The 27,480-nt window shown below is 32.2% G+C and overlaps 2 protein-coding genes across 2 annotated transcripts; one reads left to right on the top strand and one right to left on the bottom strand.

The window, feature by feature from the left end:
- Positions 1-295: 295 nt before the first annotated feature.
- On the bottom strand, positions 296-13,101 carry LOC136414393 (tRNA dimethylallyltransferase). The gene is made up of 7 exons (XM_066398384.1): positions 12,861-13,101; positions 12,359-12,539; positions 11,793-12,172; positions 4,163-4,292; positions 3,319-3,434; positions 2,376-2,586; positions 296-748 (listed from the first exon to the last, which is right to left on the bottom strand). The coding sequence occupies exons 2-7, from the start codon at positions 12,533-12,535 to the stop codon at positions 410-412; spliced, it is 1,353 nt and encodes a 450-aa protein (XP_066254481.1). The 5' UTR covers positions 12,536-12,539; positions 12,861-13,101; the 3' UTR covers positions 296-409.
- Positions 13,102-13,981: 880 nt separating this feature from the next.
- Positions 13,982-25,919, top strand: HBS1 (translation elongation factor EF-1alpha (GTPase) HBS1). Its single transcript, XM_066398478.1, has 10 exons — positions 13,982-14,141; positions 14,204-14,551; positions 18,533-18,796; positions 21,696-21,844; positions 23,458-23,616; positions 23,688-23,920; positions 24,634-24,806; positions 24,864-25,079; positions 25,135-25,292; positions 25,349-25,919. Exons 1-10 carry the CDS (start codon positions 14,099-14,101, stop codon positions 25,610-25,612), a joined length of 2,007 nt encoding a protein of 668 aa, XP_066254575.1. The 5' UTR covers positions 13,982-14,098; the 3' UTR covers positions 25,613-25,919.
- The last annotated feature ends 1,561 nt before the right edge of the window (positions 25,920-27,480 follow it).

Here is a 27,480-nt window from a genome sequence, read left to right as displayed (position 1 = left end):
CAAAAACAAATATTCCACTTCTTTTTAATGTTTAAAATTATAGCTTGGAAACAAAACAGATGAAGTGTCGCTCACGTTTTTTGTCTTTTCCTTGAAAACAATATCATAGTATCAACGCAGCAATAACAGGCGTACGTATCATCCACCAATAAATCAGAAAGTTTTGAAATTTTTATTGAAATAACTTAGATGTAACGTGTAAAAATAGTATCAGACTAGTACATCATTGGACCGAGAAAAACGAATCTTTCTAAAAAAAAATAAAAATCCAGGTCTCTATTTGAATAAAAATGAAAATGTCGTTTTAAACAATAATTTAAACTATAATATTTTGCAAGCAATCAGTGAATGAAGGAAAAAATGGACAACTGGCAATCAATTCTCATTAAATTTTGTTATAAACTATATTTTAACTAACCCTTTCAATTTCAGTAGTTAAATTTTCACAATTCTTCATTGAATTTTTTTCGTCGTTTTGCTTTTTTTTTCTTTCCAACACCATTCTGTGCCTTCGGGACTTTATATGCGTCGTCCACTGGAGCGTCCCAATAAAAACCCTATTGCAAATTTCACAAACAAATGTTTCGTCGAGTGTATTTGGAACCGAATTTGTGTCTCTCATCGGCAAAGGATCGATATTGCAATTGGTCTCGGAAATATAACTTTCCAAGATATGCACTGCTGGTTGAATCACATTTTCCGACCATTTGGAAATGTCTGTTGTGTTCAGGCCATATATGGGAGGAACCTTGAAAAAAAAAACGAGTTAAATACTACTTCTGTTCATTAAACAAAGTATTCGAGGTAACGATATAGTCGTAGAATAAAATGTTCCTAACTCTTGGAAAAAAGGTCTTTCCGCAGTTATTAGGAAAATGAGTAGTTATTTATTATTGCTTAAAAAAATATCACAACCACTTTTCTTTCTCTTTTGTTCAAAACATGCTTCAAAACACTGTTGACATTTTATTTAAGCTAATTTCTTCTTATAAATTCAGAATATGTCCAATAGGGATGAGTACATTTTATTTTTATATACTTCTTACTAAAGTGCTGTGCTAGCTCTCACACCTGTAGTAACAAAATTCTTGTTATTCATAGTTCGTATCGTGGTTCATATTTTTGACATATTTTTTAGTTAAATTCAAGTTATATACACTGCGCGTCTTTTTAAGTGAATAATTCTAATTAGTCCAAAAATTAGAAACCCACACTTTATTAAACAAAAAAATTAAATTATGCCTCCGTAAGTTATGCAAGCACCTGCACAAAGTAAAGGAAATTATTCTAAGATCGAAACTGTTGTGACAATATTAACAAGATTTTAAATATCTTTAATATGAGAAATTTAAATTATCCACTTCAAAAGACGTGCAGTGTAGTTGAATTGAATTCTGAATCTTTGCAAAAGTTTTTAAATAAGTCTGTTATAGGCTCCTGCTTTAAATTTTTGAATTTTTGAAACTGCTGCGGTATGTGTTCTCTAGATGGACTGATGTGTTAGTACTGAAGTTTATAATTCTAAAGCTATTGAATTTTTATACAGAGAAATCAAACTTCGCGCCTCGTGTGTTGTATAAAGAAATGGAAAATAAAATTGAAGATTGCATTGCGGGGTTTCAAAGAAGTATCACTGAACTTCATTTTTTATATAAATAATTTATTTTTCTATTTTTCAAAATAGCGGATACGATGTCAAAAATAAGTTTCTTTTCATAAGCACACGTTTTTTTTTAATATTGGAAAAAAACTGATTTTTCTGATAACTTTTGATTCATTTTTAACCATAAAAACGGAGCTCGCGAGTACTTCTCTGAAACCTTGCAATCTTTAATTTTATTTTCCATTTCTTCATATAAGACATGAAGAGCGATGTTTGAAGCACTCCGTACAATAATTACAAGTGTCACCGTATTTTATAGAACCTTTGTAATGATTATTACAAACAAAGATTAGAAAGTATTCAGGACGAATTTGTTAAGATTTATTGTACAAGCATCGTTTTCTATACTGAGATCTTTCATGAATGACAAGCCATCAGTTACTTGGTCCTGAGAGCCTGGCACGCCGTAAGAATAATTTATTTACATTTTTTTAATACAGGCTGATTCACAATTACACATTTAGTGACCCGTTACTAAACTAAATTCGTTTTCAGGTACCTCAAACATCAACTAGGTCCCAACTAATATTTTATAGTAACCAGCCATCAATTATAGAAATAAGGCGTTTTCTGATAAGTTATTGGAAAACTAAGACAGATATTTCTTGGATGCCCAACTTTTTAATTCAAGAATTATATTGAAAAATTAACTTATCCCCATTAGACTTTTTCAGGTATTCAATATAATTATTTAAGGGCATCTGTAACTCACCTCTCTATCCCTCCTGCCCAAAAATCTATTCATGGTCCATTTGGTTTGTTTTTTTGAGAATCGCCTTGTAACGATTTTCAGTTGATCGACAGCTTGTTGTAAAATTTTCTGGCCTTCTTCAGATTCTTTTTCACTATTTGACATTATTAAGTAAGAATGGAATTCCTTGAAACCTATAGATTGGAAAATGCCTCGGGAATAATCTGAATCTCTACAATAATTGCTCAGGGTTAAGAAAATCTTAGTAAAACCTGGGCGATCAAAATAAAAACGGAACAAAGCCATACTTCAGACTCTCTAGCACTACTGAGGGAAAAAAGGAACTTTTAAGAAGAAAGTCATGCGAAAAATTAATTTTTCGCTCATAAAATTAATTGAATGTTAAAAAAATTAGTAAATTAAATTCCCGCCGTTTTTAAAATTTTTTAAAAATTTATCGAATGGAGATGCTTCTTTATAGCAGTGTAGGAGCATTCCATTTTCTTTGCCAGTTCATTTATGGTTTGACACGAATTTTTGTGCAAAAATTGGTTTTATCGCTCTTCATCGAACCAACTGCACGATCAGAACAAGGTGCGTCTTTGAGCTTAAATTTCACATTTTTAAACTTGGCATACCAATCACGAGCGGTTTTTCCAGCTATGGTACTCTTTCTATATACAGCATAAATGTCGCGAAACAGCTTTTTTAAATCTTGATGAAAACCTTGATTAAAAGCAAAAAGGAGGTGTTGAAAATACTAATTTTTCTCAATTTGACATTCCATTTTAACGATTTAAAAACTAACATAAATTAACACGAACAAAAAAAAACAAAACATTCTCTTTTGAATGATTTAAAACATTTATTAATATGTGGAATATTCAAATTTAAGAAAACGCCGGAAACCTAAGTTGCCAACCTAATAGATTAATACCTAAAACATTTTCATGACTAAACTTACCTTCCGTCCATTAATCTTTTCTCATTGTATTCTTTATGAAAATGTAAAAGTTCATCAAGCAGTCCTTCTTGTATCATATTGTCTACTCTGCTATCTAGTCTCTGATCAAGACAAACCTACTGAACAATGCATCAAGTTTATAAGATAATTACTTGTACATTTAACAATATATGCTATAACAAGTATGGAATAGATATCATGCACCATCGAAAAATTTGTACGACGAGCTGAAGACGACGTGTACGGATTCGCTAGTGACGAATAGTTATTATTCTTCATGAATTTTAAATTAAATTTTATCTAACACAATATACGTAACTTATTATTTGAATAGTACCATTTGACATCCCTACGTCATAATCGTTATTCTTTAATCTTTTTCTGTGTATTTATTACTGTATTTTATTATGCAGATGTTTTAAATAGATGAAGTAAAAATAAAATTGCTGTGATCAACTGATATCTGTTATGGAATGATATTCTGTAATAAGCGAATAAATCAAAAATTAATATTAGAAAAAACGTATTATAGACTATTAAAAAATACTCAGAATGATAATGCATGAACGGGAGATTAAGGTATTTTTTGATATTTGTGTTTAAAATGTAAATAAGAAATGAAAAATCTAATATGAATCTTGACAAAAATCATATTGTCTTGTTCTTACATCAAATGTGCATTTTTTAAAAATCAATCTCTATTACTGCTCTAAGTTTCTTGAAATATGTAAACTAGTTCAAGGTGACTAATAATAAATGTCAAATCAGATTTATGAACAATTATAATGTTTCAAAATTTAAAATCTCTTTCAGCATGTATGACTTATTGCAATATGTATCATACCTGATCACACTGTAGCCAAAGCACTATAACATTTTTGAATCTAAGACCTCCACCAGATTTGGAATTCGAACACTGCTCTTCCAAAATATCACTATGCTTTTTTCCTTTTTGATACAACACTTCTAACGACCTAGAACAAGTAATATTGCTTGCTATTGTGTGGTGTTATTTTAACAGAAACCACCAACAAACAAATTGTAATTGAACAATACAAGATTATTTATACGAGTGGTAAGTCCAAAGTTGAGAAAATCCTAACACGGCAAGGGTTTAAAAAAATTAACATTTAGACTAAATAAATTCACCCTCAGTCAGGAGCAGTAGTGCGATATAAGGATCAAAAGAATGTTCTGCTTACATATAGTGACAAGTGTCTTGCTTTTCTGGAGAAGAAATAGATTTTTTTAAATTTTCTTTTCAATACAAGATGCATTTAAATGGCGTCTAAGCTCTTCATTTCATGAAGGGGGCCACACTGCAAACTCTACAAAACTGATTAAAATAAAATTTATTGATTTTAATATTATTAGTAAATTCGTTTTATTGATGTATTTATAAGACATAGTAGTTCGAACAAATTTATTCCTATGACATTATAGTCAATCATTTGATTATTAGGAATGATATAGCAACTTGCTCATTTATAGAATATTATGCTGTTTCTAAAAAACACGGTGAAATAAAAAAGTTGAATTTTTGATTTGGCTACCTTTATTGCCAGAAAATTACTTAAACTATTTTTACATTATTCTTGTAGGGATCACAAAAAAGAGTATGAATAACCTAGCTTTAATTTAACAATTAAAGTGCCAAATCAATTACATTCATCCCATTCATCTTTTTGCCAAAACTACTCAAGCCAAATTGAAGCAACATAACATAACATAGAAGCATTTTGTCAAATGCAATTTACAGATTTGATTTTGTACTAGTTAATCGTGCATGTAGATGTTTTATTATATATTATTATTAAATATTTTCTTCTCTAGTAATTTTAAGTTTATGTACTTACGGATTAGCGGGATACACAGTGTAACCCCGCTAATCCGAATGGCCAAACGATTTTTCCTCCGATAATCCAAACGGTTTATTTTTAGTATAATGTCTTATAGTCTCCATCAACAATAATGCGTACTTTGATCTACTTGCCAACGTTAAACATAAATAAAAATGCCGACACAGAAAAACTTACATTCTTTTGATACATTTGCTGACACTTAGCAATTAAAACCGTATCACAGAGTTTTTTTTATTTATATTTAGTGTCGGTAAATGGCTCAAAGAAATTGATTTTTTGTAAGAATTTTCTTTAAAATTTCCGAATTATCTATACATATATGTATATTATAGGCTGTGTTCATTCTGTTCAGTTGACTACGTTTGAAGCTTGCATAATGTCAAAGCGTAAACATCACACTCTAAGCTTGAAAAAAAAACAAGAACTTATAAAAAATCTCGATAATGGACAATTCCTGACACAATTGGCCACTCGATATAGTGTTGGAAAGTTGACAATTTTTGATATCAAGAAGAGACAAGAAATTTTATATTACGCATTGCAACAGCTATCAATAAGTAAAAGCACGGCGAGATTCACTTTAAAGAGAGCATGGAACCCCGAAGTATTGGAAACGTTACATTCTTGGTTTTTACAACAAAGATTAAAAGGAACTTCTATTTCTGGCGATATCTTACGAGAAAAAGCGAAATATTTTTATAGAAATATAACAGGACGAGACGATTTTATAGGAAGTCAAGGGTGCCTACGCAGATTTAAAAAAAGGTACGGAATACCTAAACTAACCTAAACTAACCATGAGCAGTGAAAAATTCTCCATTGATTTTTATGCAATCGAGCCCTTTCAAAAAATATTAAAAAGGAAAATGCGATCTCTCGATCTCTGTTTCGAGCAGATTTACAATGCAGATGATAGTGGACTATTTTGGCGAGTTTTGCCACATAAAACTCTTGCACAGAAATGAAAAATCGGCACTGGAACGAAAAATAAGTAAAGATGGGATAACTTTCATGCTTTGAGCCAATGCATCGGGTTCTCATAAATTAAAATTGCTTGTGATCGGAAGGGCGGTGAAACCAAGAGCATTAAAAGATTGTTTTGCTAATTTGCCTGTTATCTATCAAAACAGTAGTAATGCTTGAATGACACAAAACATTTTCAAGGAATGGTTTCATCAAAATTTTATACCGGCAATTCAACAACATCTGACTAATAGGAATATACCTCCAAAGGTTTTGTTCTTGCTGGATAATGCTCCAAGCCATCCTGCCAGCGAAAAATTAGTAAACGAATATGGTCAAATCACGGTAATGTACCATCGGCCACAAAAGTGGTCGACCAGTTTCAAATCAAAATCGCTTGCGGTACTGTGGGTCGGATACCTTTTTTTGTCACACTTGACCTAGATTACTTTTTGTTGGATCCTCCTTTTTGTGTATATACTATCGGCCACAAAAGTGGTCGACCATGCTAAGGTTCAAAATCGTTTGACGCGTATTCCGAGCGAAGGCGCCTTATCAGTTCACAAAAAATGATCCACAATAAAAACGTTGTGTCGAGCGAATAAATTCAGAATTTTACATCTAATATCAAGTTTGCAAGGATATTTTCAGGCTGCTAATTTCAAATAAATCAATTCGATTAGTAATTGTATGAAAACATCACTATATTAACATTGAATTTTGTAAATTGCAAAAGTTGATATGGCTATATAATTGTTTAAGATGAAAACTAAAAAAATACATGGTAAATTCAATTATTAGGTCGTGTAGTATGAAATGAGTAGATTCTCAAAATGCCACATTCAACTGCGAATAACTTCACTTTAAATCTATATTTGGACTTGACTTTTTTATGTGGAAAAGACACATTCTTCCTCTTTCGATCAGAGTTTAAAGTGTTAAAAATTATTGAAAACTTTTATTTTTATAAAAATTTTTATGCAGCCATGCAAAATAGTGAAATTCGTGTGTTAATGAAATATGAGTTCCACCGTGGAACCACAACAGCTCAGACGGCTCGCAATATTAATTATGTGTTTGGTACTGAAGTCACTTCACAGCAAACAGTATCTCGTTGGTTCATGAAATTTCGTTCTGGCAATTTTGACCTAACAAATGAACCACGTGGACGACCTGAAACTCAAGTGGATAACGATTATCTGAAAGCCATGGTGGAAGCGAATCCACGTCAAAGTGCAAGCGAATTATCGTTAATATTCAGTGTAACCAAAAAAACAATATTGACTCATTTGGCTGAAATTGGTAAGGTGAAAAAGCTGGACAAGTGGGTACCGCATGAGTTGAGTGACATACAGAAAGAACGACGTCTCGAAGCTTGTGTTTCTTTGTTGTGCCGGTATAATAACGATCCATTTTTGAATCGGATTGTTACTTGTGATGAGAAATGGATCCTATATGACAATACCAGACGTTCATCGCAGTGGTTGGATCAAGATGAACCACCAAAACATTGTGCGAAAAAAAAACTTCATCAAAAGAAACTTATGGTGTCCGTTTGGTGGCCCAACGCAGGTGTCATCCATCACAGCTTCATGAAACCTGGTGAATCGATTACGGCTGATGTCTACTGCCGACAACTGACCGAAATGATGAGGCAACTGACGGTTAAGCAGTCAAGATTAGTCAATCGAAGCGCACCGCTATTGTTGCACGACAACGCTCGGCCACACACCGCACAAGTCACCTTGGCCAAGCTACAGGAGTTGTAATTGGAAACTCTTCGTCATCCACCGTATTCACCCGACTTAGCACCCGCTGATTACCACTTCTTTCAAAATTTGGATAACTTCTTGGTAGGGAAAACATTCAACTCCGACGAGGCTGTCAAAGCTGCCTTCCAAGAGTTTATCGACTCCCGGCCTGCAGGCTTTTACAGCAGGGGAATCAATGAACTTCCCGTTAAATGGCAGAAGTGTATTGATAATGGTGGTGCATATTTCGATTGACAATAAAAACATTTCATATGAAAAAAAAATGACTAAAGTTTCAATTCAATTCTACTCATTTCATACTACACGACCTAATATAAACAAGACCAACAATTTACAAAACATTGTAGAACAACTTACTAAACTTCAAGACTTTTATTAACAATAATATTTTGCTGGGAATTAGAAATTAATTAGTCCGACTGTTTCCTACCTCTCACTTAACAATCAAGTGATTTTTATGTCGCAAAAGTTCTTTAGACAAAAGATGACATAAACGGCGTTTTTTGTAATGCGTACGTTAAAAGGAAAAATTTCAAGACACATTTTTTTCGGAAATACACTACGATCCAGAGAAAATAAACTTAAAATTTATATAAATAAATGACAAAATAAAAAATAAACAATTCTAATAGCGGATTACTCCCCCATTGGCGTCGATGACATCTTGTAGCCTCCGGCCCATTACACCCACAGGGTTTTGACACAAGGGTGAATCTCTAACCGCATTCCAGATTTGGTTGCAATGTGCCACCAAATCTTCGGTAGTACGTTCATTGTTATTGTGCCACCTTTGAACCATTAGGCCCCATAAATTTTCTATGGGGTTTAGGTCTGGTGAATATGCAGGCCAGGGAAGATTATTTATGTCTGGATGCTCGTGATACCAGTCCTTCACGATGTTTGCGCGATGTATCCTAGAGTTGTCATCAACATAATTGATGACAGGCATTTCTGCCACAGGATACAAAGTACGAACAGAAGAAAGCATAACTTCGTCGAGCATCCGAACGTACTCAATAGAATTCGCCCTTGTTTCAAAACTTGCCAGTTCGCCGGGACTCAAAAATGTTATGCAGGCAAATTAATTATCAATCAAGCTATACGATTATAAATTTTTGAGGCATAATAATTGCATTTTTTGCTTGACACTCCAAGACCGGCCTAGCTTATTGAGAGAAAAAAGCAGAATTACTTCTTTTAAACTAAGACAAAAAATTCTATCTTGTGATACATCGTTGTAAAGGGGTTATTAAGAACTTTTAAAAATCGCCAAAACATGGACAGGTCCGTATTTGGAAAACTCAAGTTGTTGTCTCATTATCTCAAAAGCTAAGAAACATTTAAAATTTTGAAATTTACTGGTTTGTAGACATAAGAAAACTACGAAGTTCTTGTATCAAACGTTTTGATGAAAAACCTTTAGTTATCGATTCATTTAAAAAATTAAATTCGACCTAATTTTAGTTTTTTCACACTCACAATTCAGAAACTAAAAATCATTCGGCAACATTGTTTTCGGTTCTTAGAAGAGTATTAAATTTGGCACATTTCTTCCAATTTAACCGACTCTGTAACTCTTCCCGTTTAAGAGATAGCAATAATAGCACATCGAATTTGAAACACTCTGTATAACACAGCCGACATCTCACAGACTTTTCGCTCAACTCAAGATGAAATTCTTGTCAGAAGTAACAATATAAAAAAAAACGTCCCCAAATTTAAGCCAGTGATAAAGTTACCTTAATTGAAAAAAGACAATGTGATTACGTACCGTAATATTCAACTCACGACTAATTTCGGAAATATTATGGTCTTGTTCATATAAAAGTACTATATTACTTTTAATGTCTTTGCTCAGATTCGAAGCCATTGCGCCTTAATGATAAACTGAGAAAATACCAAAAAATAAAATTGTCTCAATGAATTGGGCCAGCAATACATGTTTTTGTGCAAAATATTGATGTATATACACAAAAAGGAGGATCCAACAAAAAGTAATCTAGGTCAAGTGTGACAAAAAAAGGTATCCGACCCACAGTACCGCAAGCGATTTTGATTTGAAACTGGTCGACCACTTTTGTGGCCGATAGTACATGCCACCAAACAGTACACCATTGATCCAACCAATAGATAAAAATATTATACAGGCAATTAAATTATCCTATTGAAAAGATTTGCTTTTCCGATTGGTCGCACAGGATGTGAATATTACAAATACTTTGAAAAATATAAATCTGCGAGACGTAGTGTTTTCTCTTGACAAAGGCTGGACAAATGTAACAATCGATTTTATTAAGAAATCATGGCGAAATTTATCGCTGGAAATAAACATATTCGCTTTCAGAGAAATGGGATGAAAAGGACACCATTCCCTTATCACAGTTAAAACTTAAGCTGACAACAAATGAAATTGAATACCCTATCAAAGGGGGGAAAAATTATCACAAGACGAAGTAAATCAATGGGGTGCGAACAAAGAGAAAAATAACGAGATCTTTTTCTCCGATGAAGATTTGATTGCTGTTGCTAGAAAAAGCAAAAATGACGATGTCCAAACTGATTCCGAAGATCTGCCATCATCTTCTGTTTTTTACCAGGAAGCTATAAATTGTCTCAATAAGGTGTTGTGTCAATAAGGCTGTCGAAAATCAAAGGTCTTCTAGCGACCAACTGGTTCTTTCGAAACTGCGAGACCAAGCAGTCCTACGGCTTAATAAAATGAAACAACACACCATCAAAGAACATTTTTAGTAGTTTTTTTACTGTCATATATTTTCGATTAATTTTTGTTTAAGTTGTTTATTATTTAATGATTATAGTTAGTTATATATTTTTTGTTAAACGTTTCAATAATAAATTCATGTTTTTTTCAGATTTTTAAATTATTTGATAAACCCCAATAATCTTAAATTTCGATAATCCGAACACCTTCTCCCCGAATTAATTCGGATTAGCGAGGTTACACTATATATTTTAATTTATTATACATATACAGATGCGAGCAAAAAAATAGCGTCACCTATGCGCTCGTAGCTTTAAGTTGAATATTTTTCTATCAATTGAGATGAGTGAAATCATAAACACAACACGTTCTTTGAACACTTTTAAGAACCATCTACAAGTAATTTGATGTCGGTGCGTCGTATATTAAAGAAAATGTTGAGGAAAGTTACAAAAAAACACAAAAACGGAAAGTAGGTGACGCTATTTTTTTGCTCGCATCTGTATATCTTGTTTGTCTTATAAGTAGTGCTTGATATGGCAGATTTCTGATTTACAGTTGAAATTAGACTTCTAATTAGCTTAGTACAAGACATATAATGTGGTTAAGTCTCTTGTTATACTATGCGATGCTAAACTTTCAAGTTTCTTATGATACGCTTGTGCTGCGATGTTTCAATCCAGCTTCAAACTACCATCTACATCACTCTGACTTTACCTTGATGATACACTTTACGCTTTCGCCTTTTTGTTAGCATATTTGCTAATTTAGATGTTCAAAAACAGAACAAAATAAGTAGTAGCCAAACAATTTTCACTTTTAAAGTTTACTTTCTGCCCTTCATATAAAAACAATTTTTATAACTTTTCAGGGAATTTTTTTCTAGTCAAAGAAATTTTCAAGAGGATAAAGATTTAAGTTACAAATTTCTATGTTATAAAAAATCTGTAAACTGTATTGTGGACTGAAACATTGCAAAAAAATTTCTGGAGAAGCAGTTGATGGCCTTTATGATTGATTTATTTGATTTGGGTATGAAATACCAAATACCTAACATTTTTTGAGGAAAAATTTGCATTGAATCACCATGTACATCATTGAATTTTTACCAATAGGTATTCTATAAATCAGCAGATATTACATAAAACAACTCACCTCAATACTTTCCTTCTATTGTTTGGGTGCAATCTGTTGGCCATAACAGGATCCAATTTCTTCAACTTTTCATGCAAAACTTCATTGGGCAATTCATGCTCTTTATTTGGAAATATTCCACAATCCTTAATAACCTCCTCTCCTGGGTTCTGAACCAAGATTTTCCACAATATTGATTCAATGTAATAATTTGTGCCACCTACAATAATGGGAAAGTTTCCTCTATTAAAAATTTCCTCTATTATAGGCAAAACCATATTTCTGTATGCAAGAACTGTAAACATTTGATGTGGTTCTAAGATGTTGATCATATGGTGTGGGACTGTAGAAATTTCTTGTGGAGTAGCTTTGGCAGAGGCAACATCAAGCCCTTTGTAAATCTATAACAATGGAATGAATCAAAAATATATTAAGGCAAAGGAAATTTTATCCATACTAAGCATATCATTTTTGTATGTCAAAAAATAATATATCTAGAGTGTAGTTTTTCATAAAATGAAATTTCACCAGGTCTCTTAATTATCACAAATTTCTTACATGTATAAGTATGCAAACAAAATCCTCACCTGCATAGAATCAGCCCCTACAATCTCACCACCAAATTTTGTAGCTAATTCTAAGGACAGTTTAGTTTTTCCTGACCCAGTTGAGCCAAGAATGACTACCAATGGTAATTTACTAGTCATTTTTCTTGTCGCTCCTTTCAGATATTTTCCCCACTTGGTATAAAGTGATGCCAGCATGAGACTGATTGAAAAAATTAATAAAGCAGAAGAAAAACTAGGAGTTTAATGCTTAAATTATTGAAGAATTCTAAATAGCTCTGTTTTTATATTTATGGAATGTAGATTATTAAACGGATAGATATTGGTGTAGCTTATCCTTAAAAACGCATTTTAAATAACTACCAAACAGCTTTGCGAGTATGTTTAATAGAGAGTCACTGATTCACTACTTGTAGCAAGACTTCTAAGGTACATGTGAAGCTTGATTTAGCTGCCTTCATAAAATGCATAAAATTAGCCCCCATTAAACGTGGTTCTGTTTTTACCATTATTTCATCTTCACCTTATTTTTTCATTTTCCACAGGCAAGATATCATAAAATCGTAGGGTATCTCGTGCAAGTAGAAGATTGCAATTTCTTTGAACCCACTTGAACAACCCTCATGCACAGGGTTTTGTATTTATACTGTTTTTTCTCTCACTGATTTAATTATATCTTTTTATTTGGGCAATGTATTAAAAACTAAAATATGCTGTTTTTTTTAATTTACAAAGATAGAGAAAACATAACCTCAAAATTGTATGACCTGGACGTGAGTACAACGAATAGTAAAGCACAAACGTTGAATTGAAATTTATTAGCAAATCATGTTAGAATTGGATGTGAGCTTATGCTTGTATCAATGATTAATTATGAAACTTTCCGTAATTGTCGAGAAATTACTAAAATTACTATACTTTTTATTATTTAATAGGTATTTAAACAGAAATCCTCATGTTTGGCAACACTGGCATAATACATAAACATTTACGAGTGTTGATAAACTCCTCTCACCGTATAGCATTTACATAGATGTCGCCATGAGCTATAGTTTCTAATAATTATAATACATTTTGATTTGTCTGTTGGATTTATTCAGCTGATTTTCGACTTTGGTCCCGTCTCGCTATCGGGGGTTTTACCCTGGTAGCAGGTGCAACTAACCTGAACTAACCTCCTCGTTAGCCTCCGGGTTTTAAAGGGTTTTTTTGGCAGATGTGTCTTTTCTCCCTTAAAAAAGAAAACAAAATCGAATTAAAATTAGGCTTTGCAGTTGAAGAAATCCTTATACTTTTATGTCTCGAAAATCTGTTCAGCATTATATTAGTCCTATTTTCGATTGAACAGTAAATTCATGGATCTAAATCAATTTTTTAGAGGCATTCAAAAAATACACAATACATTCATATTACAAATTTGTTTTAAATATATTTCCTGTAAATAAGATATTTGTGTTGCAGTGATAGTAGAGTGGCGCGGTGTTGTCTTTTTGCTTCGCTGCTGTCATATAAATCAATGGCCAAGCATATGACAGGGACACATCTGACATTAACACTTCTGTTTTCTTCCTCGTCAATGCTCTTCGTTGTTCGTCTTGTCATCAACTTCAGCACGCAGCTGATTCTAGGGTTCGTTTAATTTCTTAATTATTTATTAACCAATTCCTTATAAATTCTTAAAAAATTAAACCTTTAACATGAGTTTAAACTAACTTGTGGACTTTTATAAATTTGTAATAAATTCTTTTAATATTATATATCATGGCCCGACACCGCGATATACGAAATATGGATTACGAGGACGGTAAGTTTCCAGTTGCTCTTAAAATTTTACTCGTTCGTACAACTCAAAAACCTGTATTGCAGAATACGATGGATACGACGATGTTTACGGCCATTCTATAGACGACGACTATTACATTTCCCCTAGTAACCGACAATTTATTTACAATCGAGAGACATCTCGGGAATCAAAATTTGAGCATAAGGATGACATTCAAGAGGCTGATCAAATAGACGAGTTGTCAGATGTGGAAAAAGCCAAGCTCAATTCTTGCATCGATCAGATTACAAGTATACTGGAAAGTATCAGTATTCCGAGAAGTGAACTGGTAGCATTGATTTTGCAACACAAGTTCAAGACTGATTTGGTTATTAATGCAATACTCAAGGATTCCAAGTATGCTGGTCCTAGTGGAGCTATAAAAGAAAAAGGTGACTATTGTGTGTATACTTTAAAAAGAGGATCACCTAAAAAGGTGATCCTCTTTCTAACATGATTCAATTAAAAAATTGAATCATGTTAGATTTTTTTTAAGTATAATAATTTTTAAAAAATCCCTGTGACTTTTCTCTGTAGGTACTTGAAGACCTTCCAAAACTGTTTTGAGCTACTTAGTTACAATGTACCAGGAAAACAAATTGAAATATTAACATGATTAAACCAAAGATACTGTATGTTAAATTTTCTAATTTTTATAACATACTTTCTATCTCTGTATAAAGTAAAAATGTAAATTGTTTTAAAAACAATAGACTGAAGAATGTTTTTTTCTCTCAAGATTTTCTTCTTATTTAAATTAATTGATGAAGGTAGAAAATATGATTTTTGAAACACAATAGAAAAAGGTGACCAGATTAGTTTTTAATTTGCCAGTTTTTCTGGGGTTTTTGGCACCAAATTAAATATCATATTATTAAAACACATCAATGTATTACAATAAGTATTAATCTATACTTTATCCAGTTACCTAACAATGAACATGTTAAGAATAAATATTGTACCATGCTACCTTTAGATTTAAACATCCATTAAAAATATTTAACTCAAATTGTAGCAGAAACTATTAATGCTCGTTAGGTTAATGCAACTTTAGAAAAATAGCTAAAACTCTGTATTATTCATTTCAAAATAATTACACTTGTTTTCAGAAGTTTCCTCAAATCTGTCATTTCTTCTAATAGTGTATTTCTTCTTTTTCATGTGCTGCTCCCATCTGGTTTTCTTCGGAAGGTAAGATGATTCAAAGTTATTATTTAAAAACATTGCTAATCTTCGCATAAGAGTCAAGGACCCCCTTAATACAAACAATTCCAATAGTACAAATTTGAATGTTCTTAAGTTACTTTTGAACAAGCCAAATTGTCCTTTTGCAAGCTCATCAGTTACACCCAATAAACCTGGTACTGAAAGTGTATTGAAGTCAAAGTCAAAGTCTGAGATTCCATTTGAGAAGAATAAGTCTACAAATTTTTATGTTCCAAATATATTTGGTAGTAATGTGCAAAGTTCAGACAGTAAACTGCCAAATAATTTCACGATTCCCAAAATATTTAACACGAAGGTGGATGCTACTAATACAATTCCAAACAGGACTTTCAATATTCCCAACATTTTTGGGGCATCTCCTAGTAGAGTAGCCCAGCTGGAAGCTACAAATATTACTCCTGAAAACTTTAGCACTTTGAATGAATTAGTTTCTAGTCATTTGAAAATGCGAACACCTTATATGATAGATACATGTTTAGACCGTGATAATTCATCCCTAGAAATAATTTCCAAAGGACTTCCGTATATTCAATTAATACCAGACAACAAATCTACGTCTTTTACACAACCAGGAAGTAGCATTAGTATCGACTTATCCAAGGCTTTAAAACCTACAGGCAGTTTGCCAAATTTTTCCAAAAGTAAGGAAAATGTAGTTTCTGCTCCTTTTGACATACCTTTCATTGATGGAGATTTTGATGTTAAAAAGGGAGCCAAGATGTTACTTGTCCAGGAGAAGTTACTTCCTTGTACTCTCAATGTTAAGAATCTGTTAGGTGTTAAGGTCGGTCTTTGGAAGGGGCCTTCAAGGCTTGGAAAAGCGATTTGTAAGAAGTACCAACATACCAAACGGGAAAGTATCAGGGTTACTGGGTTGTATAAAGGTCCTCTTCCTAAAAAGATTAAAGTGTTTACGTTTAGTACTAAATCGCCTGATGATTATATAAGCTCCCATATAAGGAGATGAGGCTGCAAGTGTTTGAAACCAAATTTTAAATGTGTATTTCGTTGCGGATTATATCATTTCAATTTTATTTTAATTTGTTTTAATGCCATTTTGCCAAATCCTTTAAGTTTAGTTTAAACATTAAATTTGATATAATTTTAATTCCAGAACATAAATGAGGAAAACCTGATCTTAGAGGAAACAGTTATTGATATAATTGGGGATGTTACAAATCTGATACATTAGCATTGCTGTCCTTGTATTTTTGTACATGATGCAAAAAGTTGGTTAAATGTAGACAAAGTTGTGCATTTTATTTTCGAATATTTTGTTAAAAAGAAATTTAAAATATTATATTTCAATCTCTTCTAAAAATATCTGGAATTAATTGAAAAAATCAAATTTCGATTTTATTTTTTTGCTGTATTATTACCATAGTTATCACATATTATTAAAAAAAATAACAACACTTTCTTAAAAAATAGTTTTATTTAAATTATAAATGTTTTAGATTTCCCTCTAGGCATCAGAAACTGAGATATATTGTCACATATAGTAAAAAGTTGTATCGATTAAAAATACTGTAAATGTCAAATAACAAAAAATACCTTCAGAAGTCTGTGAAATATAAAAACTATAGTTGCTTTTTATGTTTTGTTTTATACACTAATTAATTAAACGCTAGCCTAGTAAAAAACCCAAAACATTAGTTTTGTAAACAATTATGCAAACGGTAAATTTGAGTATATCAGTTTAAATGTTGTTACTAGCAATGTAATCACATAATTTTACCACCGATTGCACTGTTCCTCACGATCTAGATAAAATTAGTACTGGTTTTTGAACATTTATTGTCTATGATGTAAACAATGTATATATCATTCACACTAACAAGTAGTGTTTTAAACTATGGTAAGATCATAATTCAAAAATTAAAATTCGGATCTTCCTCTTCAGCTGGGGGATTAAAGTAGAATATATTCGAGACATGTTTGAAAAAAAAATAGAGTTTTGAGGTTCCCACATGCGGACTCCACGTTACCGATTAAGGGTGAAGGCATTGTATTTGCGTAAGACCCTGTACGAACTTCGAAATTTAACCAGTATTACCTGCTCAATTTGGTGCACTATATTATCAGGACATTTTGCGTGTTTTTAATTTAAATGCAGGTTATTTTCAGATGGATATTACAATTTTATTAAAAGTTTATTGGTTGTATGTGTTTCAAAACATTTCATTTATAAATAATTATGAACTTAATTCATTAACTTTTTTTGAGACCTTTTTATTCGGTAGTTGTGGTGGTTTTAATTATTAAGTTTTACAATTATTCCGTAACTTTAGTCATGAAGACAAAATATCTCTCAATGATGATGTTTCGGATACTTATGGGTAAACATTCCCGCGCGATTAAAATCCGTACTCTGTTTTTTAATATTTCGATATGTTGTTCTCTTAAAAACCAAGATTTATACCCAATTTCTTTCATCCATTCGATCATCAAAGCTGAATGGTAAGTAATTTGCAAGTCCTTAATTTGAACAAGCAACAATTAGTTTTTCAAATAAATTAAGTATATTTTCTATATTTTAACAAAGTGCGTGCAAAAATCCTCTGCGGGCTTTTACTCCATCTTCATTACAAGTTTTAAATTAGAAGGGATTTAATTTTTCTTTCATTAAATTAAATAATACGATAGAAAGAAAATGCAATTAATGTCACTGTAATTCTTGACTACGTAAGAAAATTACAAGTAGATAAAAAAAAATTGAGAATAATATCTCATCCACCAGTAATTGTTGTAGCAGTGTAATTGTTCACTATTTTGATTTAAAATTCACTAAGAATGAAATTCACTAGTTATTAAGTTTGCTAACGTTTTCAAAACTTAGGAAAAAAGAGGAAAAAAAAATAAAAACAAACGGTAAACTAAAATTTCGTTTCCCTGTTCTTTGTGGAAAAAATAGGAGATATAACAGTACATAGAAAAACGGTTATATTTGGACAAAAACTTAGCTTCTTGTAGGAACTTATCCGAGTACCCATTTTTTAAATCTAAATGGGTACATACTTCGAAAATACTGAAAACTTTTGAACTTCTCTGACTCAATACCTTAACCTGAACGAAATTCTATATTGAATTTTTTTTAGATAAACCCACTACAATAATATTTTTTCTACAAATTTTATATTTTTAAGCTATACCGCCCTTTGTTCCCCCAACTGTGGTCGAACCTTTGTCAACACCAACTGCTAAAGTTGTAGCCTCGACAGCCACCAATGTAGTAAAAGGTTTTAATTTACCTCAGCGAGAAGCAGAAACCAACCCTACCTCATCAAAAGGGTTCGATTTTGCCAACAGGTTGAATGGTACCCCGAGATCGCAAAGTCCGGCTTCTGGCAGGGGACAAAGTCCTGCCTCTGGGAGAGGTACACCTATTGGGGATGGAGAAGAACCAAGAGGTAATTTTTTGTTCATTTTTCATTTTGCGGGCGTGGTAGTAGACAAGGAAATAATTTCCATTGTTTTGTGTTTAATTTTAAATCTAAGGACATTTTCGATAATTGAAAATTTAAATTAAAAATAACATTGAAATTTTTACATAGTTATTTTTACATTTCCACACAATTAGTCGGATAATTCGTTATGCTACAATATTGCACAATATGATAGCTAAACAAGAAAATTTACGTACATAATTCATTGTAAATTTAAATATTTTTTATTAGTACAAAGCAACCATTATTTATTATTGTCTCTGTACGAGTAACTTTTTTATTAATACACAAAAATGTAAATAATTTAGTACATACCCGTAAAATTTATACTCAACGTATGTTTCCTGCAAAAAGTTTCACCTTATAAAAGCCTCCATGAACCGTCCTTTATGAGATATTTTGTGTTAAAATTAAATAATTTCGTAATCAATCTTATATCTAAAAATTATGACCAGGATTTGATTAATTGACACTTTCTCATAAATAGTTCAGCTTTTCTAATTATTCAAAGTAGGTAAATACGCGAATGAATGCATGAATAAGAAAACGACAGAAGGCATGAAAGTACCTTTAACTTTTACCGTGAATAAGACTTTATTGGCCCCGCAATATCCCTAAATTGAGCTTATAGTCTCATCGACTTGATGGAACCGACGAGTCAATTGATTCTTGATTTCGTTGGAAAATACGATTGACGGTCTCAAGTATTTTTCGCACGGTTCCAATCCTTAGGGCACTGTTCCAGAATACAGTTTATCCAAACAATCTGCTTCTTGATTGTCTGAAACCGCCAAATATCCCGATAATCAAAGGAGACGAATTTTATTGTTTTCCTTGGAGATAGGACACCTTTACACTTCAAGGCCAATTTCAGAACTGTCGGAGTATACATATATTGATTTTGCTATCTCTTAGCAAGTCAGATAATAATTTGAGCCTGCATGCGAAAATGGCATAACAATCCAGTATGCAAAACTCTGTGTCTTTTTATTTTGTCAGCGTCTGGATATAGACCCACTCTAGTCCGTCCAATCTGTGTATCGGCGAATTCCATCGCGGACCATGTTTGGGGAAAAAAACCTGTACCTCATATTTCGTGGGCAAATATGCGAACCTCCAGGAGGTTTAAGTGTCATTGGCAAAAGGTCACTCTCTGTCAAGACAACCACGGTTCTTTCAATAGCCCAGAACTATATGTCAGTGGCCAAATGAACGCATGGGCTGAAAGTAGGCATTTTATATTCCGATCTTATTACGTTACTTTATCACCAAGTCAAAAAGCGTAACATTAAGTAAAGTCTTTAATGCTTTGGTGAGAGCCATAATCACAGCTTCATCTGTACAAGTACGTTCTTTCTTTCCACATTGAATCACCACATAACAGCCCCGAATCTTAGAATGGGCTTTACCATTGCGCTACGTAAACCAATATCAAGCAGAACCCAAAGATCCTTGCAAGTATGTTCAGGCCAAGCTGTAGCAGAAAATTGTTCTTATGGGTCAGCCCATCTTCTCATACCTTAAGACTTTCTACCCAGTGGAGTACCCTATTCGGGTCTGTGCATTGTTGTTAACAGGATATCGTCAAGTTGAGAATTTGGAAAGTGTGCTTGGAACAGAAGTTCCCGTTTGGGCATATCAGAATTGTTTATATCTAAAAAATCTTGTTTTTGCCTAAGGAACCTAGAACTAAGGTTCTTAGATAAGATTTTGCAGAGGCGCGATGCTACAAGCATCTCTGTAATGTTCGTCCAGGATCACCTTCAGCTATCTCTTTGTGAGTATCGAAGGATCTGTTTGGATGCCCATTGGGCGGCACATTGGTTTTCATGTAATGCATACACATTTCTAATAAATCTCTGTCTGTGAAAATGTAAAAATCGTTAGAAATAGTGACAAATTCTACCTGTGTATACTTAACGTTTTATCATCAATTTTATGTGATTTAAGAAAAGCACAAATTTTCTCCCAATCTTTTGTTCAGTGAACTTGCCTGTGAACTTGTTTGTACTTTTTAAATGAAAAATGCTGCAGAATGCAATATTTTATTACTATAAAGTATTGTATTGGATGTTGAAAAAGTTACGCTGCTTTAAATAAGTCCAATGTAGTGTGGGGCCCCATAGAATTTATTTAAAAAATGGAAACAGAATTCGATTTGCCACTACAAGATTTTTTTGAAAGACAAACACTACGAACGAAATAATATTAAAAAAGTTTTCTAAAAAATAAGTTTGGTGGTCTCTATTGTGAAAATTGTCAATTTTTGAATTAAGACAAGTTGTGTCGGATTATCGTATTTCGACCTCAGGAATTTTTGGCACATTTTTATATTAATTCTGCATAAAATTTTAAATTGTGGCAAAATTCGGGAGTTTCTACTTAACCAAATATGTGCGTTTACTAGTAATAAAGATATTCATACAAGGAGTTGATAATGATCACTCTGTATATTGCACATACTCCTATTTATAGGTACCGCCTTATCTTGATAATGAAATAAATTGCAATATTTAGCTTATTCTAGTTGCGCAATATTTGGCAAACACCAGCACGCAGTTGCCTATTTCTAATAAAAATGTTTAAAGAATTAAATGTGTTTGGTAATTGTGCAACATTGTATCTATTCAGAGTGATGTATATTTCCAAGTAGCTGTGGAATTCCTTCTAAAAATTCCATCATTGTTTATGTTTTTATATTTATCGCAAGTTTAATGAGATTCAGTTAATTGTAAAGAACCTGTTGAATAAGTTTAGTAGTGTTATATAGTTTACCAACATATCATCCTGCTTTATTTACATAATAATTTCATAGTAATAGACGAAATAAAATTTTTTATGGACTATTTTTACTCCTGTTTAGTGGGAAGAAGAGAACCGAAAATAGATCCAGAATCTCAATATAGAAAAGAAAGGGGTAATGGCAAAGAGCATTTATATATGGTAGTGATTGGTCATGTCGATGCCGGAAAAAGCACGCTGATGGGGAGGTTGCTGTGTGAGTTAGGGCAGGTAAGGCGTTTGGATGTTTTTATGTTTTTATCTAACAAACTGTAATAACGTAAATATCATTTGGATTACAATAGATTGGGAATTATTTCAGCAGAATTATTGAGTTTTTTCGTGGCAGAAGTAATCAGGAATATTGTAAAAAGTTTTGTTATGTAAATGTTTATAGGGCTAAGTAATTATAGCGTTCTGGGCTTACTGCTCTAAATTTAATCTGTCATCTCTATATAAGTGATTTATAACATCAGACTTTGATCAACCGCACACGAACGTAGTTGGGTGCGTTCAAAATCAACTATGTTTGACTATCCCCACCACATTGTTCTGTAATTTTTTGTTTATTATAGGACGTTAAAAATGAATATTTCCCAGTCAGTCAAGTGTGCTCAAAATACACTTTCCCCATGGGAAAATATATCTTCTCTGCAAGCACACCGAAAAATGCCATTTTCGGGACTTTCAATTAAATTCACAATCTAATATTGAAAATATCGTTCATTACAAGTTTTAAAATACAGCGACCAGATTTAATTTGAAGCCAGTGTTATTTGCTATTTTTGTCAAGATCATACAAATGTGTCACTCTAGGATTTTCTTATTTTTAAACCAGGCTCTCAGAATTTCAAAATTCCATACCTGAAGATATTCTCTAAGTGTGGGACTGATACCGCAACATTCGACAATAAATTATATATAAACGTAAAAAAAGAGAATGAGTATCTATTAACGGTTACAAAAAGAAAAGATGCACAAACGATATTCCTGTTTATCACCTGGGAAGGTAATTCAACTAAACTCTGCTTTATAGTCGATTTCTGTTATACATATAACCAGTAAAAACCAAAATAGCGGAATTTTTTTTGAAAATTTGTTTACCTACCTTAAAAAAAATTGTTTTCTGAAACAAGTAACTCAATGCTAAGTTTTGCTTATTGCTTTTAGAGGCAATTGTTGCTGACGCACGAAAAAAATCTCATTTTCCTGGCGGAATGTGTTATTTAATCAATCGAAAGTGATTGAATCTAGATTTCTGAGCATTTTTTTCTGAAATCTGAGAACTGCGAGCTATTAAACTTTTAAAGTCAGATGCGAGAATCATCCATCTAGTGATCTCAGATTGACCGAAAGCAATAAGTCCAAAACTATTACTTCTAGTTAATACAGGATTGTAATTTAAGTGTTAATATGAATCATAAAATTAGTTATCATATATGGTGAAATTTTTAACTAATAAAGGTGATGTCCGTTGTCCCCAATAATTTGTCCTACTTAACCCGAATTTTCTTTCAGATGTCTTTTATGTATTAGATGTTTTTTATGTCCCTGATTGTATGTTTAATAATAACAAAGATTGTTATTTATATTGTTTCCTTCAAAGAATTTAGTTCCTTAAGACTTCAGACTGAGATATTTATCTCCATTTTGGAACGTTTCAATAATTTAATTTCTCAGAGAAAATGTTTTCATGACTTTACTTTAGCTAAAATCAGCGATATACAGGTTTCTGAGGTAACTACAAATGTATACTTGCTCATGATTTTTTATAAGAAAACCATTAGATAGTAAAATTAATTTTTTGAACGAATCAAGAACATTAATCTAAATCATTTTTTTAGGTGAATAAAAAGACAATGCACAAATATGAACAAGACAGTAAGAAGGTAGGAAAACAGAGCTTTATGTACGCGTGGGTACTTGATGAAACTGGCGAAGAAAGGGATAGAGGGATAACCATGGATGTAGGAAGATATTTGTTCGAAACAAAAACTAAAGAGGTGTGTAAAAAGACACTGTCTTTGATATCTTATTGAATATGTAAAAATTTTTGAACATTTATGTCATTCAGGTGACTCTTTTGGATGCTCCTGGCCATAAAGATTTCATTCCGAATATGATTTCCGGTGCGGCTCAAGCGGATGTGGGTTTATTGGTTGTGGATGCCACGAGAGGTGAATTTGAAACTGGTTTCGATTTGGGAGGTCAAACCAGAGAACATGCGTTGCTTGTTCGGTCTCTGGGAGTTAATCAATTGGCTGTGGCAATTAATAAGCTAGATACTGTGTCTTGGTCAAAGGAAAGGTAAGTTTAACAATGTGCTGAATTTGAGGTATTTAACGAGTTTTGTTGATGTCTATTGATAGTTTATAATACTTAACTAAATAAAAGTACTCAGCTGTTTGTTAGTATTTTTGACTTTTATGCAACAATGTTTTGTAAATACTAATATTATAGGATGGAACATATAAATGGAATAAATTCTATGAAGTGGTCCCCACCTAATGTGAAATCTCGAGCTTCAACTTCAGATCGGGTTTAAATTTGACTATACAATCCGGTTTTAGGACAACCAGAGGAATACGGTTTTCATAAAGCTTAAAAATACAACTTTAGTATACTTTTCAAATGTGGGCACACTTGGAAAAAATCAATACGCCACTAGAATCTATGTAAAGAATACCGCACCCTTTTTTTATTTAGTTGGTATAATACGTCATAAAGTAACTGAAATCTTGTTAAAGTATATGTTTTTCGAACTTTCAAATCAAAGGAAATTGAATGAAAACTAACCTGATATTTCGCCTATATTTTCAGTAAATATTGTTAAGGGTGGTAAAATAGCGGTCGAAGCGAATGTCCATGGTACCTAACATTAACTAAAGAGTCTGAATAGTTCGGTATATTAAAAAAAGTCTGTATTTTAAATGAATTTATTCCAAATTTGTTGAGCTGACCATGTAAAATAATTTCGTATATGTAAACCTTAAAAAAAACATTTAAAATTATCTTTTTAGATTTGACGAAATAGTCCAAAAACTGAAACAATTTTTAAAACAAGCGGGTTTTAAAGATTCGGATGTTACTTTCGTCCCATGTAGTGGACTAACCGGTCAAAATCTTGTAAAACCTCCAACAGAGAATGAGTTATTAGAGTGGTATACCGGACCATGTCTCTTAGCCGTCATTGGTATGTCTTCATAGAATAATTCTGCAATACTTAACTCAAAACTAACTAAAATTTTAGACAAGTTCAGGTCTCCTCCACGTCCGGTGACTAAACCATTCAGATTTTCAGTTAATGATGTTTTCAAGGGAACAGGTTCAGGATTTTGCGTAGATGGAAGAGTTGAAACGGGAGTCATAAACATTGGTGATAAAGTATTAATATGCCCGAACAAAGAACAGGCTGTTGTCAAGTTGATGTCGATCGATGAAAGTCCAAAAACTGTAGCTTTTGCTGGTAATTTCTCCCTCATTATTGTCCTTCAATCTTATTGAAATTTATAATTTTTCAGGCGATCAAGCTATAATAACATTGTCAGGAATAGAAATTCAGAATGTTTCTATAGGTAATATATTGTGTGATCCTCAAAATTCAGTTCCAGTTTCCACTAAATTTGAAGCTAGAATTGTAATTTTCAATGTTGCAATTCCAATTACGAAAGGATATTCTGTAAGTTCAAAATGATTGATGTTCGTTGTTTTTGCAAGTTTATTTTATAATTCCAGATTATTTTACACCATCAGTCTCTCTCTGAGCCCGCTGTGATAAGCAAACTTACTTCTCAGTTAAATAAAAGCACAGGAGAGGTTCAGAAGAAGCATCCACGCTTTTTAGGAAAGAATTCCAGTGCCATTGTTGAAATTACAGTTTCAAAGCCCATAGCTTTGGAGTTGTATAGTGAATGTAAAGAGTTGGGAAGGGTTATGTTAAGAGTGGGAGGGGTGACTATTGCAGCCGGACTGATTACTAGGATAATATCTGCCAATTAAATTGAATGTTTATTACCTTATGTTGTAAAAAATTAAACAAGAGAAAAAGTTCTTAAGTAACTAGATTGAACAATACATACGAAAAGCTCTTAAGTTACAAAACTTTCGTCAGTATTTAGTACCTTCATCAGGGTTACAACATATAAACAGTTTAGGGGGCTAACAGAGTTCAGTTGATGTGATACTTATTGCTAACTATTTCTTTTGGTGCGAGTCACGACATAACTAGATTAGCAGTACATTAACAAACAGACAAACAACATCATCCACGTCGTTATTTGTAAATTAAAGTCGTTGCAACTGTTAAAAGTCAGGATAATAAAATTATGAAATAGATTAAAATTAAGGTTTGCTACATTTTCTTGCTAATCGAAAAAGGCAGCTTGTTAACAATTTATTGATTTTTCGGTTTATATCTTGTACCTTTATTAGTAGGACTCGTTAATAGCCGAATTAACTGGACACAAAAACAAACACAATAACAAGTAATAATAAAAATTGATTTCATTTTATGAAATATTAACAAAAAGAAATGAAAAAAACATTGAGATGATCTCTTAGAAAATTAGAGCTGTAATTTTGGATTTTATTGAGTCAACCTAATTGAAAGAGTGCCGTGAAAAAGTTGAAGATAGTACTTTCATGTGTATTTTGCTTTTGCTCCTCGACTATGGCTGGAAGAATAATAATCAATGATCATCATAAATAATGTTCAAAAAGTTCGCCATTTTTATTAATACATTTCATCTTTTTAAAATAGAGTTTGTGACTTCTAACAGAACATTTATTAATAATGTTACGAAATGCCTCATTCACAGTTATTTTCAAGTCATTCATAGTTTCATAGGTTCTTTTGTACACTTTATTTTTAACGGTTCCCCATAAATAAAAATCTAAAACTAACAAGTCAGGTGAACGCGCGGGCCACAGAATTGACCCATTTCTCCCAATCCAAGAATTAAGAAAAGTTTGATCCAAAAGGTTTCTTACCATTAAAATATTGTGAGGAGGAGCCCCATTATGTTGAAACCAATTTAACGTTCTAAATACATTTAAATGTAACTCTTCTAGCATAGTATTTACATCATTTTGTAAAAAGTTAAAATATCTTATGCCTGTTAAATTATCACCAAAAAGATGAATAACTATTTTCGAGCCCATAACAACGTACCAAACATTAAAGCCAAATTTAATTTGTGGTCTCTTTGGTTCAACAACGTAAGGTTTTTCTTTCGACCATACATGTCTATTATGTCAATTGAACATACCAGCGTTCGTAAATTTTGTTTCATCTATCCAAAAGATTTTTAATGGAAATTGTGGATCATCCTGCCGCTTGGTTCTAAACTATGAGTAAAACTTCATTTGTTTCATTTCATCACCAGGATAAAGTGTTTGGGAAACAGCTAATTTGTAAAGGTGAAATTTATGTTTTCTTAACATATTAATAACACTTCTTTGTGATGTGCTTGCAAGTTTGGCAATTTCCCTCGTCGAAATAGATCAGTTTTAGTTTACGCAAGTCAAAACGTTTATTAAGAAACTATGAATTTTATTACGTTCTTGTACTTTAGATTTCACAAAAGAACCATATTATCTTAAGTTATCATAAAACCTTTAAAATGTAGACAAATTGGGCTGCCAACGATGAAAATATCTCTGGAAATACCGTTCTGCAGCCTTAACTCCATTCTTATGACATTGAATGTAACACTACAATATCGCGTTTTTCTAAATTAGAAAAATTAATTTTAAATTAAAAAACACATGAATTAGGCACAATAAATTAGATAAAAACTGCAAGATGTTGCACTTTGAAAATAAGTACATCGATTTTTATATCATTAAAAAGGAGAAAAAATATGGTA

This window comes from Euwallacea similis, chromosome 17, assembly GCF_039881205.1.
Source record: "Euwallacea similis isolate ESF13 chromosome 17, ESF131.1, whole genome shotgun sequence".
NCBI classification, from domain to species: Eukaryota; Metazoa; Arthropoda; class Insecta; order Coleoptera; family Curculionidae; genus Euwallacea; species Euwallacea similis.
This window is presented reverse-complemented; position numbering and strand designations above follow the sequence as displayed.